Here is a 21,737-nt window from a genome sequence, read left to right as displayed (position 1 = left end):
GCGCCCTGAAACTTCCTTCAGAGGATCTTCGCACTTATGAGTAAGGACAAGGCCAAGAAGACAGGACTATGAGGTATCCCTACCTTCCTCCCATTCTAGCGGTGGCAGACAAAGCAACCCCCTTCATCCATTTTACATACTGGTATTTGGGATTTCACCTTAGGTTCAGTTTGGAAAAACAGTTCTATTACTCTAACGTGGGGGGGGGGGGCGCTTAAAAATTGAGTTCAAGTGATCAGTCTGGTGCTAATCTAAGCAGGACAGTAAGTTTCTTCCCCACCCAATGGGGTTGCCCCACACAATGGTTGCCTTCTTCACCCTCAAAAAATGCCAATGTTGCCAATGTCCCAAGGTCTGAGAAGAGTGTAAAGGGCAAAAGATAAACTAATTAGCTTTAGGTAAATACCGTTCAAGTAACCTGGCCCATGATTAGAGGTATATCTTTATGTGACTATACACTAAGTCAACAGAAACCAAATACCCAAAATAATCAGTGGGAAGTAAAGACAAAAAAGAATATAAACAATGGAGAGAAGATTTCTTGTTTTATTTATCCAATATTTATTAAGCATTTATTTATAAGCCACTAATCTGGCCACGAAGAAGAATGAACCCAGGTCTTTAATTTGTTAGAAAGGGAAAAATGCAAATGTTTTCTTGGCTTGTAAAGCAGTCTAGGATGAGGCAGATCACTTAGAGCCGAGTTGTGCTTACAATCTACTGGGACATAGCAGATTCCCCCCCAAAAAAAAAAAAATTAGGCAATATTCTTTAATTATGCCCTTAGCTAAGTACCGTTAATTAAAGTTTATTTTTTGAAAAAGCTATACTTTAGTAGCTTCCCATGAAGAAAAGCTGTAAGGAAATATATTTCCTCCTTTTACATGTCCTCTGAACTGTCATATCTCCTGACAGACCATTTGCATACTTCCTATGGTAACTAAAGCAGATGTTCAAAATATATCACAACACGAATGGCATGTTACCTCATTAACCTTCACGGAAGTTTTGTGAGGTGAATCCTTTTTAGGTGATGCATAGACTTTGAAGGTGAGCAGACTCAGGCTGGCTGGCCCCACAGACCTCTGAATTACCTGAAACACAGAAGCAGTCTTAAGCCTTCTATCAATGCAACAAACTGAATGTGCATAACATGAGCATTTTTGTAAACTCAGCAACTTCTGCCCCCGGAAGGCTTATTGTGCTTTATGAGAAATAGACGTATTCCTGAAGTTTGATGGAAGTCAGAAACTAAAAATGCGCACTCATGGACTTCAAATTTTAGCTCACCTTTACCTTAATTTCCAAGACAGTAGTTCCTAAGTTTTTCTACTTAGCCTGTCAAGTAAAATAAAAGACACACACACACACACACGTGTGCACTTTAAAAAATAACAGAGAGGGGCACCTGGGTAGCTTAGCCAATTAAGTGTCCGACTTTGGCTCAGGTCATGGCTCACGGTTTGTGGGTTCAAGCCCCACATCGGGCTCTGTGCTGACAGCTTGGAGCCTGAAGCCTGCTTTGGATTCTGTGTCCCCCTCCCTCTCTGCCCCTCCCCACCTCTAAAAAAAAAAAAAAAAGAAACATAAAACATAAAAAAAATAACAGAGAAATGCTATGGAATGAATTTAAAATTATAGAATAGTCTCTCTCTCTATTTCTCTCACATACATGTACCCTCCACCAACAACAATGGAAGAGGTTTCTAGATTTCTTTATTTGAGAGGCAGACAGAGAGAGAGAGAGAGAGAGAGAAAGAGAGTGAGCTGGGGGAGAGGGGCAGAGGGAGAGAGACAGAATCCCAAGCAGGTTCCATGCTCTGCATACAGCCGGACGTGGGGCTCCATCCCATGACCCTAGGGTCATGGCCTGAACTGAAATCAAGAGTTGGACACTCAACCGAGCGAGACACCCAGGCATCCGAACAATGGAAGAGGTTTCTAATGATCTTACCTAGTGATTCATTGAGCACAGCAAAGATTATTTCTGTAATTCTAGTAAGTAAACTTTGACAAGCTTTCCCTTTCCATTCCCATTCAGATTCTCCCCTGATTTCAGTTCCCCAACTCAGTATCTTTTTGCACCTTGCTCTCCCTCACTGGGTCACTCACACCCGGGGCTTCAACGTGAAGCCAGTGACTCCCAGATTTGCAGTCCCAGCCCAGAGCTCCTTCCTGAGCTCCCAACCAGTTTATCCGATTATTCCCGGACATTTCTACTTTTTCACAAGCAGGTCCAAAATGGACTCGTCAGGATCGTGTCTGTGTCTCCAACTCCACACTTGGCCTGACGGGTGTCTGCTGTGGAATGAAGTCAGAAGGCTTTTTTCCCCCAGTAATAAACCCCTACATTTACACAGCACTTGACTATCTAGCATCTTTACCCCAGACTTGCCCCCTTCTTCCCCTACTTCCTCTCAGGCATGGTGTCACCACCTAACCCGACCACCCGATTGGAAACTATGAGGTCATCTTCACTACCACCAGCCCATCCAATTGGTCATTAAGTCCTGTTCATTCTGACTATTAAATGATCTCAATTCACTCTCTCCACTTTATCCCCTCCGGTACAATCTTCCCTTGGGCCCTCATTTTTTTTCTTGGATGGTTTTAGCTGCATTCTAACTACTCACCTAGCCCTCTGATGACTCAAACCACTACAATACACAAGGATGATCTTTGTAAACTACAAACTGATTATCTTCTACTCTTATTTGAGATCCTTTGTTATTTATTATCTAGGACTTCTATGGGGCCAAACCAGGCCCATTATGATCCGATCCTAACGACCTTCTGTCACTTCATCTCTCTGCCACTCTGCCTTCTCCCGCAGCATACAAACTCCCTAGATTTCTCCCATGCTGTTGCCCAGCTTCCTGGGTTTAAACACGCTGGTTGCTCTACCTGGAATGTCTTATATTTGCTTTGTCTTTCTGCACAACTGCCTAACAGCAGGGAGATACATAGCTTTTTTTCTTTCTTTTTCCCTTATTTATCCATTTATTTATGTCTACCAAGTTCTCCCTACTAGATTAGAAGCCCTTTCACTGTGGTGCTGTGTCTTACTCTGTCTCCCTAGTGCCCGTGACTGTGCCTAGGACATAAGAAATGCTCAGTAACTGTTTACTGCCTGCATGAAAAGATGGAAGAGAGGTGGGAAAAAAAGAGTGATTGACTTGTTCTCACTACATAGGCATGATTTAGCCACATGGAAATCATATTACTGAGATTTGCAGTGCCTGCAATGTGAAAGACTAGGCTATTCCATAATATTCACAAAACATATGATGCTAAAAAAGTAACAAAAATATCTGTTGAAATGTATGCCTGGGGGCGCCTGGGTGGCGCAGTCGGTTAAGCGTCCGACTTCAGCCAGGTCACGATCTCGCGGTCTGTGAGTTCGAGCCCCGCGTCAGGCTCTGGGCTGATGGCTCGGAGCCTGGAGCCTGTTTCCGATTCTGTGTCTCCCTCTCTCTCTGCCCCTCCCCCGTTCATGCTCTGTCTCTCTCTGTCCCAAAAATAAATAAAAAATGTTGAAAAAAAAAAAAAATTAAAAAAAAAAAAAAAAAAAAAAAAGAAATGTATGCCTGGAGTTATACACAAAAAGGGAAATTCTCACATTTCAGAAGCAAATAAAGAGCTAAGCGCTATTGAAAAGAGTGACTATGGGGCGACTGAGTGGCTCAGTTGGTCGAGCACCCTACTCTTGATTTCAGCTGAGGTCATGATCCCAGGGTGGTGGGATCAAGCCCTGTGTCCGTGCTGAGTGTGGAGCCTGCTTGAGATTCATTCTCTGTCTCTCTCTCTCCCCCTCTGCCCCCTCCCCTGCTCGCACTCTCACTCTCTCCAAAATGAAATTAAAAAAAAAAAATAAAAAAAGAATGGTTGTGACTGTAACTGGTTTAAAAATAGTTAACATACCCTGAAGTAGTTAAGTATTCACCTTGAAAGGGCTTAATTTCAAGGCAATATTGCCACAAATTTCTTTTGCTTCCAGGGTAAAAGTCAGTGTGGTTGCTCCTGGCACCCCAGCAGAGTGACTGTTAGGCTGCTGATATCTGGAGGTGCCAACTCAGTGCTCTCTGCCCCCTGGGTCTGACAATGCTACTTTGAACTGGGGACTTTCCACTGAGCCAGCCAGCCCCACCCCGGACTTTGATTCCCTTCCTATCGGCAAGAGCTGGTGCCTCGCCCTTTCCCACTGCCCATCCAGCACTGGGGCCTCCAAGCATTTGGGGTTCATACTGTCCTCTACCTTCATCTTTGTTTGATGTAATGCCTCACGTTGACCTTTTTAATTCTAAATTCCAGCTTTCAGTCCTTAATCCTATCTACCTCTCACATATTTCATTTTTCACCCCTTGGCCTTCTGTTGTTTTAATTCGGGTCTCCACCTTTACGTTCTCAGTGATTATTATCACTCCCTTTCATCTTTTCAATCTCATGGTGTTTACTTTTTAACATTTTATTGGACTCTTGATTACTCTGACTTTATTTATTTTTCTCTCTCATCCACTTTTCTAGTTTTAATATTAAGCAAAGACTGGCTCTTTATTGCTCAAGTTGCTTTCTTCCTCTTCTCCCATCAGTCTTCCGCCCCCTCCATAACCACCTTCACTCCCACCCATCCCACAGCAAGCACTGTGGACACAAGGGTGGAGCAACCAAGCAAGGCCCCTCCAGCAGCTGCTCTTTCAGTTTCCCCCAGGGTCTCAACAAATAAAACAAAGAAAAAACAAACCTCACCCCAGGAGACTTGGGAGATCTACAGATTAACACTCCCTAGGGCCACAATTCTCTTAGCAGAGAGCACATAATTTACTTCAGGGTTTCTCAATTTCAGCATTATTAACACCGGGGGCTAGATCATTCTTTGATGTGAGGGCTGTCCTGTGCACTATGGGCTTCTCAACATCCCTGGCCTTTACCTACCGGATGCCAATAGCACCCCTCCCAGTCATGACTCAAAACCGTCTCCAGACACTGCGAGAGACACCTGGGGGGCATCCCACCTCACAGCCCCCACCACCACATTGAGAAGCACTGATTTGCTGGAACAAATATTATTTTCTGACATCTCTCACCAACCAGACTTCAAGAAAATCCGTATGTTAAAAATCCAGGGCCTCGGGGGCACCTGGGTGGCTCAGTCAGTTAAGCGTCTGACTTCGGCTCAGGTCATGATCTCACCATTTGTGGGTTCAAGCCTCCGTCGGGCTCTGTGCTCTCAGCTCAGAGCCTGGAGCCTGCTTCGGATTTCTGTGTCTCCCTCTCTCTGCCCCTCCCCCACTCACACTCTCTCAAAAATAAATAAACATTAAAAAAACATTTTTTTTAAGCCAAGGCCTCAGATATAATACACAGTGATAGATATCAGAATAGTCTTGCCTGGGAGGTGAAGCATGGGGAGGGGATGGACTTACTGAGAAGGGGTACAAAGGAACATTCCGGGATGACAGAAATGATCCATACCTTGACTGGGGTTGGGGTCACAAAAGGTATATATACATTTGTTAAAACTCAAATTACTGTAAGATCCGTACAACTTAACATCTGTGCATCTCACTATATGTAAACTATATCTCAAAAAACCCACGTGCACCCAAACCGCACCACGTTTGTGCCAAAATGAGTGGGAACTGCGGGCCAAGGGCGATTCCTAAGGATATCTGACCATGGTAAGGAACCAGGTGCTAGTGACCTTTGTGACACAAACCCACCTAAGGAGCCTCGATAACAGGTGCACAGGCAGACGAGCCTGATGCTCCTGTTAGTGAGAGACTACCCCATCTTGCCTTGTCCAGACCAGATGTTATCACATATGGGGATTCTGGAGGGGGGGCTGCCAGGTGGCTGTCATAACTTGTTAGAGCTCATATTGAGTATTCAGGCCAACCCATTTGATGTAAGAATTTGAGAAGGGAAAGGCTGTTTAAGTGGGCAGAGATCACTCCAGGAAAGTATAAGAGCGAAAGAGGAGTCAAAGAAGAATCTTCTGTTCCCCAAGGGAGAAAAAGAACACTAATCTGGAAGTTAGGTGTCTTGAAGAAAGGTGTAATCAACTTCCAAGGTCTGGGTCATAATCACTAAAGCTCTGACTTTATCACCTTTTCTCCCACAGACACTACTGTTGGGTTGCCTCGTGTGAGACAGGAACACAAACGTATTCTCTCTCCATGACGGGTCTGGACCCATTATGGTACAACCAGACTGAAAATACCTCCTGAGAAGTGAGATCCTCCGTGGATCTTTTCTGACGAGGAGCTGGAACCTCTAGGCTGTACCTACACCTGGCCTAAGCACCACTGTCCCAAGTGAGAGTCCTCGAGAATTTTGTTTGCAAGGTTCACTCTCTACCCAGGGCAGACAGCTTAGCTCAGAAAATGGGTACATATGCCCCTTCCAAGAGATCAGACATGCTCTAATTCAGATTAGATGACTTTGGCTTGATAAACTGAAGTAAAGCCCACTCTGTTAGAGCTGTTTCTTCAATGAGTACTAAGCTAGAGCTACAGACTAACTAGATGCAATAGCTTCACTGCTTTAGATCCAACCTATCCTGTTAGATGGGGGTCTCAAAGTAAGGACTGCAATGTGTTGGCTTGTCTGAGGTTCTGAATACAGCTGTAAGAGACCCTCAGCCTTAGAGAAAACTAAAATTTGACTCAGATAAAGGTGAGCTAGTGACCCCTAGCTTTGCAAACCTCAGGGGGGTTTGGAGTTCCCTGGCTCGTGCGGCTAAACCTTCTTTCTGATTCTATTCCCCAGCAAGATATCTTTTTAAATTTTATTTATTTATTTATTTATTTATTTATTTATTTATTTAAAAAGTTTATTTATTTATTTTGAGAGAGGGAGAGCACATGAGGTAGGGGAAGGGAGAGGGGGTAGGGAGAGAATCCCAAGCAGGCTCCGCACTGTCAGCACAAAGCCCCGATGGAGGACTCAAACCCACAAACTGCCGACTGTCAAGAGTCGGACACTGAGCCACCCAGGTGCCCCTCCCCAGCAAGAGACCTTAAACTCTCCCTCATTAAGGTATATTCTCCAACTTAGACATTTGCGTTGTCTTTCAACATTTGGTTTTCCATAGCCCAGAGAGGGTTACTCATCAATGTAAACTGACCACTAGGATTGGCAGTTGGTTGGATGGGGCCCTAACAAAGAAGTGTTGTAAATGGGGTAGGGCCACCATTGCCTTACAGCCTTTCTGCTTCTTACTCTTTCCACTGAAGGTCATCAAAAACAGAGGAGAGCAAAACAAATCTGGTTGCGGAAGCAGGGGTACATGAGCTCTAACGATTAGAGGAGCTCAACGACGATCTTATTTCAAAAACAAGTATTTATTGCATACCTACTCCATGTAGGCACAGTGCTAAATATGCCACAACACTTAAGCAGTCACGGTCCTTGCCTTACAGAGTTTCCGGGAAGGTAATGAGTTTACTCAAAAAGACTAGGGTCACAATTTTAAAAATAAATTACAAAACAAAAACAAAACCCCTCAGGCCTAAGATTGAGTTTATCCTTAAGCTACAGCAGCAAAGGAGATTCTTGGACACAGTCAACCAAAATATGAAACTGGCGAGGTCATAAACACTCAGCTCATAATGGGTGCCCAGAAAGCTAAACTGTCCTTGTTTTGCAAATAAAAGTGGACTACCCTGGACTCTGTAGCTCCAGGACCACTTTCTGATTGCATCCCAGTAAAACTGCCTTAAATTATTTTTTAACATTTTTAAATTTATTATTTTTGAGAAACAGAGAGAGACAGAGTGTGAGCGGGGAAGGGCAGAGAGAGAGGGAGACACAGAACCTGAAGTAGGCTCCAGGCTCTGAGCTGTCAGCACAGAGCCTGACGCGGGACTTGAACCCACAAACTGTGAGATCATGACCTGAGCCGAAGTCAGACACTTAACCGACCGAGCCACCCAGACGCCCCTAAAACTGCTTTAAAGACAAATAAAAACCTCAAGCTAAATAAGCCACTTTGAGAATTACTCAAGCGTGCTCATGAATGGTAGGGCTCACACCCTGACAACTTACTTTCTTTTTAAACTTTATGGAGAATCCAGTATATAGTCTCTCCCATTTTTGAGAAGGGTGATCTTCCCTTCTTCCCAAATTACAGATCTATTATTTTATTAGGCTCTTCATTTAAAATATATACCAGTTTCCTTTTTTGATAAAATGTAAGCCTCGCTTTGCAGGCCTGTGTACACAAGAGACTTCAGAATCACTTGGGGAGTCTTTTTTTAGGAGTATAGATTCCAACACATTCCCTCCCTGCCCTGCCCCCCACCCAGTGTCTGATTCAGTAAACCTCTGGGGGGGCTGAAGAATCTATTCCCACAATCAGCCAAGTTTAGGAAATCAGTATTTCACAAGCAGATGCTTGGGGAACAGTTATTAAACTTAAGTTTGTATAAACACTCAAATATACTTACCTTTAAAAACATTTGAAAGAATTAAATGAAAACTGTCCTAAACATAAAAAGAAACAGTGACTGGCCACCTACTGGAGAAGTTATGGAATTTCTTTACATTGAAGAAAATGTTTCCCATCTTAAACACCACACAACCAATACCCTCCACCCCTAATTCTCATTCTACCACCCATCCTTCTCTTTCTTCATTGACAAATTTACTTTAAAAACAGTCTATGGTTAGGAGGCAAAATAGTGGATACCACTGGGGTGCCTGGCTGGCCCAGTCAGAAGGGCATGCGACTCGATCTCAGGGTCATGAGTTCGAGCCCCATGTTGGATATAGAGATTACTTAAATAAATAACTATTTTCAAAAAAAGAACAGTGGATACCCATAGCAAGATGGGGAGTGACCAGAAGGGCCATGAGGGCTTCTAGAGTACTAGGTATGCTAGTATGGTCAATTTGTAGAAATTCACTTGTGATCTGTGCACTTTTCTGTATGTAAGATTTCAATACAAAGTTAGAAAAATAGACTCTTACTTGCTTCCTCTACTCCATTCCCTCCTCCCTTTACTACGCAAGGTACCTGAAATTGTCCTTCCCAAGCCCACCAGTGGCCTCCCAGTTACGAAACTCCAACGGACATCTGGCATCCTGGATGCACCCCGAAACTGGTGACCCCTCCATCATCTTCATACTGTCTTCCTTCAGTTGCCAGGATTCTAATGTAGCTCCATTGTACATGCTTTGTAGGGCACTCCTTCCCTCTCCTTTTGGACCTTCTCTTCCTCTGCCCATTTCAAGGTTGGTCAGTCAGAGTAAAACCTTAACCCTCTCTCCTTCTCGCTCTAGAGCAATTTCATTTAAATCTAAGTATTTAACTTCCACCCTACAGCTACTGATGCCCAAATCTGTATTCCCAATCCCAGCCCCTCACTAAGCCTCAGGCATGTGTGCGGCTCCCCAAGAACATCTTCAGCAAGTGTTTCATTGCTACCTCATAATGAACTTCCTTTCTCCAAAACCCTGTTTTTCTCCGAGTTTCCCCACCTCATTTAATGGTCCTACAAGCCACACGAAGGATAACATCAAAGCAACTCTTTAATGAAACAATGAAAACAGACTTCAAAGACGGTAAGATGTGGTTGCTGCCTCTACAATCTAAAACAGTGGACAAATAATTATACCACTTGTGATGAGCATACTAACCGACAAAGGACAGGAGGAACACAGAGAAAAGAATAATGTACCACAACTGGAAATTCTGGAAAACCACTGCAGAGAGAAGGCAGCCTAAATAATCAGAAAGTTTACACATTTCTTTCCTTCAGCAGCCACCCAACAGACTTAAGACTTACTGTGATTAGGACCAGCCTCTGTAAAAAGTAGTAACAAAAGAAATCAAAAGTTTGGAACGTGCGGATGATTTGACACACCACTATCTTTCCAGCTATACACATGAGTAGATATGATCTCTAAACAGAGCAAATACAGAACCATAAACCATGGCTGCTGCTTTAATAATATAAAAAATGTTCTATATCAAGAAGTTCCTTTTTAATATCAAAGTCAGATGTGGTTTTGATAACATACTCAAAATAATTTGGCATCAAAAACTGCATAAATAGGGGTGACTGGAGTTCAGTCAGGTAAGCATCTGACTCTGGGTTTCGGCTCAGGTCATGATCTCACGGTTTGGGAGTTGGAGCCCCATGTCGGGCTCTGCGCTGGTGGCACAGAGCCTGCTTGGGATTCTCTCTCCTTCCCTCTCTGCCCCTCCCCTGCTCATGCTCTTTCTCTCTCTCAAAAATAAGTAAACTTTTAAAAACTGCATAAATAAACCCAGTGTTTTAATTATTACATTTTAGCTGTTATATAACTCAGGGGTCATACAACCTGTACACCAACATGTGCAGCTGCTTTCAAAGTTATTACACAAGACCATTTTTATACCAGTCACTGTGGAAAATAAGTGCACGTGGGGACATTTTTACAGTAAATGTCATTTAAAATTAGATATTCTCCTATTTATAGGAAATGAGGCATAATTATGTATTTTTCCTCCAAAAGTTACACCAGCTCTTTGATCTTTGATCAACCTTTTCTGCAAGAATTTCCATCTGAAAATATTTTTCATTAAAAACAAAATGCTTTTAATCTGACTCTTTTCAGTTGTTTCAGAGATAAAAATCTGAAGTGGATTTTTTAAAAAAGGCCTATGAAAACTAACAATACTTTTGAGGAAATTCTTGTTTCAAAAAAAAAAAAACATAAAATGAAAAATAAACTATGTGAAAGAATTTAGGGTAAAACAAAATGATGAAAACAATCAACAATTTTGCCCAAATCAGGCTACATTGTTGCCCTTAGTAATGTGTTGTAAACTGAATTACAAATAAAGAGAAATTGAATGAGTCTTTATTCGTGAAATAAAAAAAAAAATGCCTTCTTGCCGTAATGAGCATTCTATAGTACCTGCTTTTATATAGCAATCCTTTCTCATCTGAAAGGCCACACACAAACTGATAATAGAGGCTTTCTTTCTCTGAGAAGGGGCTAGAAGAATACAGACAATGGGATCCTGAAATTTATCTTTACTGTTTTGACTTGAAAAAGAACAGTTGGGGCGCCTGGATGGCTCAGTCCAGTTGAGTGTCTGACTCTCGATTTCAGCTCAGGTCATGATCTCACGGGTTTGTGGTATCGATCCCTGTTTGTGCTCTGCACTGACAGCACGGAGCCTGCTTGGGATTCTCACTATTCCTCTCTTTCTGCCCTCCTCTGCTCATGCTCTCTCTCTCTCTCTCTCTCAAAAATAAATAAATAAACTTTAGAAAACTGCATAAATAAACCTGATGTTTTAATTATTACATTTTTAGCTATTATAAATTAGCGGTCATATAACCTATCCATTAAAATGTGCAACTGCTTCCAAAGTTATTACACAAGACCATTTTTATACCTGTCACCGTGGAAAATAAATGCATGTGGGGACATTTCCCATGCTGTCTCTCAAAATAAATAAACATCTTATTTAAAAAAAAATTTTAAGTTTATTTTGAGAAACAGAGTGCGCACACACAGGGTAGGCACAGAGAGAGAGAGAGAGACAGAGAGAGACAGAGACAGAGAGAGACTTCCAAGCAGGCTCCTCACTGACACAGTGCAGAGCCAGATGTGGTGCTCGAACTCACGAACAGTGAGATCATGAACTGAGCCAAAATCAAGCGTCAGATGCTTAAACAACTGAGGCACCCAGGCACTCCTAAATAAACATTTAAAAAAATAAATAAAAGGAACAGTTATTCAGTATTAACTTATACACTATTTTTAAAAAATAGGTATTTTCTCACCCCCTATCCCTTAGGATGGCCACTATCAAAAAACAAGAAAGCAGCAAATGTTGGCAAGGACATAGAGTCAATGGATCCCTTGTGCCCTCTGGGCGTGACTGTAAAATGGTACAACCACTCAGGAAAACAGTGTGGAGGTTCCTCACGAAAATTAAAAATAGAGTTACCATATGATCCAGCATTCCATGCCTGGATATTTAACCCAAAAAAGTGAAAGCAGGGTCTCGAGGGTATACTTGCACACTCGGCGTTCACAGCAGCATTATTCACAATAGCCAAAAAGTAGAAGCAACCCAACTGTCAAGGACATTATGCTAGATAAAATAAACCTGTCACCAAAGACAAATGTTGTATGATTTCATTTATACGAGGTATCTAGAGTAGTCAAATTCACAGAAACAAAAAGTAAAATGGTGGTTACCAGGGGCTCGGGGAAGAGGAAATGGGGAATGGTTTAATGGATATAGACTTCCAGTTTCCCAAGATAAAAAAGTTCCGGAGATTATTATGTATCCATGTGAATATATTTAGCACTGCTGAACTGTACAGTTAAAAATGGTTAGGATGGTAGGGTTTTTGTTATGTGTGGGGTTTCTTTTTTACCACAATACCAAAAAATGAAAATAAAAAAACTGGTTAAGATGGTAAAAAATAAATAAATAAATAAATAAATCAGGAGCGCCTGGGTGGCTCAGTTTGGTTAAGGGTCCAACTTTGGCTCAGGTCATGACGTCACAGTTTGTTTGTAAGTTCGAGCCCTGCGTCAGGCTCTGTGCTGACAGTTCAGAGCCTGGAGCCTGCTTCAGATTCTGTGCCTCCCTCTCTCACTACCCCTCCCCCACTCTCACTCTCTCTCTCTCTTTCAAAAATAAATACAGATTAAAAATTTTTTTTTTAATTACAGAAAATCAACGCAGCCAGAAAGAAAAATAAACAGTATGCCTCCTCAAAAATGTTTTCTCTTCAAAGTAGTAACTCTGACAGGTCAAATAGTGAGTGAGAATTTAGTGCAACTATTTATATAAGAAATTAATAAAGGGAATTTACTTTTGATATATGATCATAACGGCTTACACTTCTAAATGCTTTCAGATCAAATTGTGAGCCTGAAGGAAAAGCAGCCTCTGTATATTTGAAATAAAAGCGAGAGAAGGAGATTAGAAAATGGCACTGTTTAAAGGGGAAGAGGGATTTGTCAGTGTTTTGAAAATGTGAAACTGAGGGAATGTGTAAGTATGCCCAGAAACAGATCTGAAAAGATGTGAACAGTGGTTAGCTGTACAAGTGGTGGGATTAAGGGTGATTCTTCAGTATTTTCTGTATTTCCTATCGTTTTCACAACACACATTGATTTATTTGGTATTATGCAAAGAACAAAAGTGGCTGTTCCTGAGTATATTCTAAAGAATTTGCCACAAAGGACGAAGGTAACTCCAAATGAAGAGGGACAAAAATATTTTGATCCGTGAAGACATTTTTTTTAATAAATCTATCGATCAGTGATGCCACGTTTTGGAAGAAATATATTGACAGGAGAAATGAATCTGTCCTTCCAAAACGGCCACGTGGATGGGCATTTATTTGCATGTATAAATTTGGGAGCGTTTACACTTTCCCAACAACAGAAACCGCAATCATTTCAGTCTGTTTCATAGTAAACGGGTTAGGAAGCTAGTATTTTAAGAGTTCAGACTTGAACCTACAAAGAGAAAAACGGTTTTCCAACCATGACAAACACAGAACTATTTTATGAGAAACTCATTTCTGTAATTCTGTAGTAGAGTAACTGGTATCTCCCAGTTCTTCCTCATCCACTATAAACAAACTGTGATCCAAGGAGATAAGGCTGTCTTCTTCAAGATTAACATTATCTTTGCCTAACATAAAACCAACTTCTATTTTATCTTTGGAGGGTAGAGTTCACCACAAAATTAGGTCAGCAAAGCAACTATGTTTCATTGGCAACTGTTTCATATTCTACTCTTCAAAAATAGTTACCGGTTTTTGTTAAATTCATGCAAAAATAATAAACTTGTCTGATAAATAGGAAGGAAACCTCAAGGCCAATGAGTGAGATCACTGTTCCTTCAGGCAGGTTTTGAGTCTTAGAACACACATGACATGTAATCTACCACGTTTCAAATTTATCTTGAACTTCCTCATTCAGACAGAAATTTACCACTGCTTACCTAAACCCCCATAGATATTTTCTCTCTCTCTCTCTCTCTCTCTCTCTCTCTCTCTCGGAAGGCACCCCAAGATGAATCTTTTCAATCCCAAGTTAAAGGGATACAGGTAAGAAAAAAATCAGAGGGAACAATTTATTTCAAGAATTGTCTTTCAAACGCTTCTGTTTTAAAGTAACTAAAAAAAAAATCTACACTTTCTAAGAGGAAGGGCTATTCTGTCAAAGCAAAGTCTATCTAAACCCAGGTTTCATTTCCTCAGAAACCACTGTGCGCACGGGGGACACCAGAACCCACTGACGACAACCGCCTTCAAGCTCATCTCATTTATTCACGGCATTTTCGTCCTTAAGGGAAAAACTGCAAAACTGTTTTATGGGGGAAAAAAAAAGCTGCTGTGTTAGGCTCTATTCAGCTGATGATAATCCGGATTCATAATGAAAATCTCTGCAAAAACACGGAACAAAAACAAGAAAAGTCAATATTTGGACTATACACAGCAACTTCTAACAGTGCTCCCCAACGAGGCAAGTCCACAAACAGGCTCAGGGTCAATATTTGCCAAGTGAGGTAAGCCATCAACAGAGGATTCAGGAAGCTTGTTGGAGTCCTCGTATCATTTGGTGCTTACTTACTTGCCAGTTTAACCCGTGTCATAATACGACACGTGAATCAGCACCTCTAAGGGGAGAGAAGATTCATTTCAGCAAGCACAAAGAAAAACATTCTGTTATTTCACAAGGACTGACATCTGTGGGATGGGGGAGAAAAGAAAAAGAAACCTTTACTATTTTCATTTATCCTATTTAAAAAGACCGCTAAACGAATGAACAGACATATCTGAAAAAAGAAACCGATGGATATCCCTTCCCAACCGGAGCTATTAATACACACTTGTGAATCTATCTCTGGCTCCTCATTGTCACCCAGCCAAACAAAGACATCCTTAAGTCGGAGCCAGTGTGGGCTTTGAATAAAACACACGGAGTTGCTTCAAAGAGTCAGAAAGAAGTAGGAAGACAAAGGGTGACTATTTAAAGTGCCTGTAAAACAATATTCAAAATACAACTGTATTATAATGCTATTATCATAAAAACTCAGCTTAATATTCAAAGTTAGAGTCTCTTAGCATGTCAAAAACTCTCCAACCCTCGCTCTAAATTCTTGCTTCTACAACTATTTTAGTATACAACGAACACAAGTTTTAAAACCCGCTACGTTAAGAAGTTGGCACTGTTTTCTAATAGAACTGGCATGGAGCCACGCACAAATTAGGAAAAACTCAAAGTAAAAAAACAAGTAACTTCCAAATTCTAAGTCTGACTGAACTTCAGACTGAAATGTCTTTCCCCCGAAAATATCTACATAAACCTTCATGTTGCATGCACGAACCATAAAATTCCACTTAACCATTATTGGGGAAAATCAACTCTTTAATTCTTTCATTTCAAAAATCTTTTGGCACTTTCCGGTCATATTATAAATAAGTCAAGTGCCAAGTTTTGGAAACAGATACGTTTCTTTGCTATAGAGATGTCTTATGCATCTAATTACTTGCAGTAATTTTAAACGTACCATATAAACAAATGTCAAAGTTCATTTCTTAGCTTCTAAAAAGTTCCAGTGTAGCCTAGAAAAGACATAGGTCTTGAGCAGGTATACATAGAGATCCTCTAATCATAAATGTCTACAAATCTGCATAGGCCTCACAGGGTAATAAATTCATTTATCATAAATGTCTAGTCCATTATCTACTGTTCTCTGTCTCTGCTCCCCATTCTTTTAAGGTACAATTCATCTACTTCTTCCTTCTCCTCTTCCAGTGTTAGCTGCATACAGGGGGCCATTAGCATTTTAGAAGGAAGAGTGTTATAGTGTCCTGAGCAGAATTCAGTTCTAAATGAGAAGTGAATTTATCCAAGTTTCATCTACTTGTGACAGTCCTAAGTTCAGGATGCTAATCTGAAACTCTAGATCACTTCAGTAGACAGATGTGATACAGGAGGGGCTGAAAACAGCTTACGTTCATACAGCGCTTCATTTACCATTCTTGTCACATGTGATCTTATTTGAAGCCCCCAACAATCATGTGCAAAATGGAGGGGCATATTACTGTCCCTACAGTACCATGATAAGGGGACTCAGAAACTAAGAAACCTCATTCAAATTGATTAGCCAGAAACCAGAAACAACGATAAATTAGAACATGAGCCCGTGCTTTCTGACTGCATCAAGGGCTGGGTAGTTTTTCTTCTTTGTGATCTACCATGCGACATCTTTGAAGGGTAACAAATGGGAAAGAATCCAATTAATCTTGCACATAAATATGTATTTACATGAGTAAATATGTATGCATTATATATATATATATATACATATGTACACAGTAAATATATATGTGTGTATGTATAAATATATGTATTCACTATAATTTCTCAAGAAGACCTTTGGAGATGCTTAAATTGTAGGAGGGAATCTTTATTATCTTTCAAAATATGTGCCATTTAAAATAATATTCAAGTAAAATAAAGTTGCAGCATTTCTTTTATAATCTACAGGTGATTTTCCTTTTCTATTTAGTAGTAGTATTCTCCCCTCAGTTTTTTTTTTTAAATTTATTTATTTTTGAGAGAGTGGGGAGAGGGGCAGTGAGAGAAAGAGGGAAAGAATCCCAAGCAGACTCCGCACTGTGAGTGCAAAGCCCACTGTGTGGGCTGGGGACTCGATCTCACAAAACATGAGATCCTGACCTGAGTGGAAATCAAGTCAGACGCTTAACCGAATGAACCACCCAGGTGCCCACTCCCCTCATTTTGTACTACTGATATACTATTCATGATAAGAAAACTAATTTCAGAAAATAAGATGGGCAATAGAGGCATTACATCAAGACCAAACAGTCACAAAGAGTATGTGAGGTAATAATGCCCTACAACTAAGGACACAGTCACCTCAGGCTGTTCTAAGCAGGGAGCTCTGAGGGCAGGTCACATTTTCGCCCTTCGGGAAGAAACTGCCACAGTTTTCAGGAGGCCAAATTCTCTCCCTCAAGGCGTCTGATGATTCCATCTCCAACCCTCGTCTCTCAACCAATGTCCATACCCTTGGATTCCATGTCAACTGGTCACTGCATAATAATGTCCAGACACTTCAACGAGTCCAATCTCTTCAAAATCAAATGATCACCTCCCTCCCCCAAATCCACATCAGCCTTCTTCTACGTTCCCATCTCCCTGAGTAGTTCTAACAGCCACTCAATTTTCCAAGCTAAAAGCCTGGGCAGCACCCTTAGATTCTCCTTTTCCCTCCTGTGCCACATCTAATCAACAACCAAAATTTGAAATTAAAAAATACTTTTGGAAAGCCCCAAGACTGTGTACCACCATAACACTACTGCAGCAGTCTCCTACAAGAAGCCAACTAAAAGTAACAGCTCACATTTATCAAGCCCTTACTTTATGCCAAGCACTGTGCCTGGGTCTGAGTTAACTTAATCCGCACAAAAATGTGAGGCTGGTACTAGTCTTAGCCTTGTTTTTTACAGATGAGGAGACAGCTACAGAGAACTTGAGTATCTTTCTTGCCCATAGTTAACACAGGGAAACCTGTCTTAACACGATGCGGAACTTTTACTTCTGTGTCCTTGGTTTTCTGCTCTGCTGGGAAGGCCCTTCAAGTTGTGTCCCTCTGCCCAGCTCCAGAGGTCAGAACAAGCATGTACTCCTCTACAAAGTCTCCTGATGCCCCCTGCTGGTGCTCATTCCTCTAAGTTAGTAGCTGTCAAGGTTGGCTACTTACCCTACAAAGTAGGTGCCCACATCCCAGTCCTAGAGATCCTGATGGCATTGGTCTGGCTGCAGCCCAGGCAGCAGGACTTGCCCTCTAGATGATTCTAATGTGGAGCCAAAGTTGTGATCTACTGCTATCTCCCCCAACCCTTTTACATCAGAGCACTTACTACAAGACATCAGAATGGGCAGTTTCTGAGCCACTAACCTTAAGTTTCACTCACCTGGTGGGGTTGGGGTGGGGATGGAGCTTTTTCAACCAGAGGTTCCAGGACCTCACTTAAAAAGTAAATCAGACCCTTGGCGCGCCTGGGTGGCTCAGTCAGTTAAGTGTCCGACTTCGGCTCAGGTCATGATCTCCCAGTTCTTGTGTTCAAGCGCTGCATCAGGGTCTGTGCTGACAGCTCAGAGCCTGGAGCCTGCTTCTGATTCTGTGTCTCCCCTTTTCTCTGCCCCTCTCCCGCTCGCACGCTCTCTCTCAAAAATAAATAAACATTAAAAAATTTTTTTAAAAAAAGGTAAATCAGACCCATGGACGCAGGGCCCTGGAAAATGTCTCTCAAATAATTCTTGTGTGCAGCCAAATCTGCAAATTGTCTCCTAGGTAAGAACTGGGAGTTTTCATTTGTACCCACCAGGGTGTAGCACGGTGCTCACCATAGCTGGACTATGATAAACATTTGGGTAATGAATGAAATCTAGTAACACGAATCTGGGGATGGGGTGTATATATTCAATTCCAGCAGCAGCACCCAGAAAAAGTACTTCCTCGAATAGAATGAAAATACGCACTGGGCAGCTTTTCAAACGTGTTTTTTAATCCACCAGTGCCCCCTACTGACCTGAAGATGGATAACTAAATCAAAACAATGGTTACAGTTCAAATATTTTAATTGTATGTGTGCACAACTAGTCTCTCACAAACACACGCACACACACACACACACACACACACACACAGTACTTTTTCCACCAACACCTATTCTATCAATCCCTATTCCCTTCAGTCCTGGCTGACCCAAGCTGATAACTCTCAAACCCAGATCAATCCTACCAGTTGCTAGTCTCCACTTCCCAGGAAGCAATCATGATAGAGCTCACGAAAGCAGCTCTCAGCAGAGCAATCAAAGCCTCTTACTGATCTTTTTTGTTCCTTGGTCACTGCCTCTTCCAAATCCCACCACATTCATAAAACCACTCACCTTTGGAAAACACAAGAAACCATTCATCTACCAACCTGCCTCACTTTATGCTATTCAAAGTATGATGGGGGAGCAGCAGCATCTATACCATCCAGAAGTGTGTTAAAAAAGGGAGACTCTGAGGCCCCACCCCAGATCTACCGAATCAGAGTTGCACATACATTAAATTTTGAGAGGCACTGGTTCTCACCTTCCTCAACTACTAAACCTGACATCGCCATTTTATGACAACTATTTTTCTAAGTGACTGCTTTGCTATCTTGAAATAAAATTCATCACCCACTACACGCATAAGTCGAAAAAAAGAGAGGCCAGTATCCTGATTTGATGGTAACATAATGGAGAACAAAAGGAAAAGATTTATAATAGGAATTATATTTCAGTATATAAATGCTCAACACAACTAAATTAAACATGTGCAGCACAATCCGAGTTCCCAAAATGTATCCCAATTGGGTGGTCCTGTCCAGCTGAGAACCACTGGTCCACCATCACTCCCACCCTTTTCCTTCTACCTCCCAGGAGGAAGGCAACATCTTTCCTCCTTTTTGAAGCTGAGGGATTCTCTCTTAGAAAAGCCTCCTCCCTGGGGCGCCTGGGTGGCTCAGTCAGTTAAGCGGTTAAGCGTCCAACTTCGGCTCAGGTCATGATCTTGCAGTTCGTGAATTCAAGCCCCCGTGTCAGGCTCTGTGCTGACAGCTCAGAGTCTGGAGCCCACTTCAGATTCTGTGTCTCCCTCTCTCTCTGTCCTTCCCCCGCTCATGTTCTCTCTCTCTCTCTTTCAAAAATAAATAAACATTAAAAAATTTTTTTTAGTTTATATATATAGAAAAAAAAGAAAAGGCTCCTCCCTACATTCCTCCCTAAGGCCATAAACACTGTCAAATCTTGAATAGTGGAACAACCACAAAAACAACTCTATAATCTTGACCTAACAGGCCTCTCCAGTTACCTACCATATTCCTCTCTCCTTCCCTTAAAGGAGAAAATCAAACTTATCAACCCCACCAACAATGTGTCCATTTACTCATGTCTCAGTAACCAGCCCACGTTAATATAGCTTTCACTTCTATCAGTAAACCCACATGTATAAAGGTCATGGAAGCTTTCCAAATTGCCCAAATTAATGAGCACTTCTCCAAATTCATCGAACTTATCTCTCTGTAATGGACATTGTTGACTGCACATCTGAATTCCATTCCCCTCTGTGTTCATAAATTCATTTTTCTCCCCGGTGATTGAGATAAATTGACCCCATCCCCAGTTGATTTTGTTAGTCTCGGCCAATCAGAGCATGGCATTGCCCTGGCAATGGTTATCAGCTGAGGGGCAGACATGTGACTGAAGTTGGTCCAATCAGACTAAAGGAAGAGGGTGACCCAAGCGTGGGAGTTCTGTCCTCTCCCTTGCTCTAGTGAATGAGAAAACGTGTTACTACTGCCTGTTATGCTGCAACCATAAGGGAAATCAATCTTACTATGAAAAGCCAAGAAAAGGACCAGGTCCTTGATGACATTGTTGACCCACTGGAGTCCACCCATCCTCTAGACTTTGTGAGAGAATTCTCCTATTTAACCAAGTGGGTTTTCCCAGCTGAAAGCATCCTAACATAGCCTGTCCATGAAACTTTTTTCCCTTGATTTTCTAAACGTCACCCTTTTGTACACCTACTTACCAGATTTCTAGCCTCCCCTCTTCCTCTGCCTATTCCTTACACTTAGGTGTCTGCCAAGGTTTGTTGTGATCTTTTCTACTCAAACTACGCGTTTGACTAATTTAACCTCAGATATACTAGTACTTCCTACTTGGCTTTCAAACCTAAATGTAAATGTCTCTTCTGTGAAGCTTCCCCTGAAGTCCCCAGGGGTTCTATGCCCTTTTGTTGTGCCATACATCTCCTTGGCAGTCTGGTGAGCCCTATGGACCACTACTCAAAATAATGCTTCTAACTGTGTAAAATGCCAACTATACTTCAATAGTTAGAAAAACATTTTTAAAACTCAAAATCAGATATAGGAATATAGGCTTATTAGCTCATTAAATAAAAAGACTTAACAGTGAGTCTTATAACTACTGTAATATTGAAGTCGTGATGATCACAAATGATTGATACCTTGAGATCTGCAATAACTGTGCTACGAAAATGTCTATGATATGTATTGGTCCTGTGACTTCCACTGATGATGAGTATTGCTAATACTAGTGTGCTTTATTGCTGTACTAGCTTATTAAATTAATCGCTCCCAATGAACCACATCTCCTCATAGCCAGACTCTTGAGTAATGTTCCCACATTGACTCTGGGCTTGGCCATGTGACTTGTTTTGACATCAGCACATGTGATGCAAGCAGGTAAGTGTTTGCACAATCAGACTTGCCCTCTTAGGACCTAGTGACCATGTGAGGAAGCCCAAGGTAGGCACAATGGAGGCACCAAGCCCTCACACATGAAAATAAGGCCACCTTACAGTCTAGCCACCAGCCGAATTCAGCCAATGGGGGATGCCAGCAGAACCGCCCAGGCAGACCCACTGACCGTGAGACATAACAAATCATTATACTTTTAAGGCACTGGTTTGCATTGGCTTGTTACCTAACAAAAGCTAACTGATACAGTTACATACACTTGTAACTGAAGGAAATGCTACATTTCAGTTGGCAATTGGTGAAAATGAAGTTTTTTCACATCAGCGTTTAGGGACTTCCCTGAATTCTATCTACAGACCCTCGGAGGGGCTGAAGACCACAGGTTAAGAACACTTGGTGCAGAGGGGAACCC

At 41.7% G+C, this 21,737-nt stretch overlaps 1 protein-coding gene across 3 annotated transcripts in view; it reads right to left on the bottom strand.

The window, feature by feature from the left end:
* The window catches only part of APOO (apolipoprotein O), a 56,998-nt gene that overhangs the window by 33,746 nt on the left and 1,515 nt on the right, over positions 1-21,737 (bottom strand). For all 3 annotated transcript variants that reach the window (XM_019433554.2, XM_053891746.1, XM_053891747.1), the window contains exon 2: positions 987-1,094. In XM_019433554.2, coding sequence (XP_019289099.1) covers positions 987-1,094 — 108 coding nt within the window. The remainder of the gene's footprint in view (positions 1-986; positions 1,095-21,737) is intronic.

This window comes from Panthera pardus, unplaced genomic scaffold (genome assembly GCF_024362965.1).
Source record: "Panthera pardus isolate Hobbes unplaced genomic scaffold, ASM2436296v1 HiC_scaffold_27, whole genome shotgun sequence".
Lineage (NCBI taxonomy): Eukaryota > Metazoa > Chordata > Mammalia > Carnivora > Felidae > Panthera > Panthera pardus.
The sequence above is the reverse complement of the archived record's forward strand: the minus strand, read 5'-3'. Positions and strand labels throughout refer to the sequence as shown.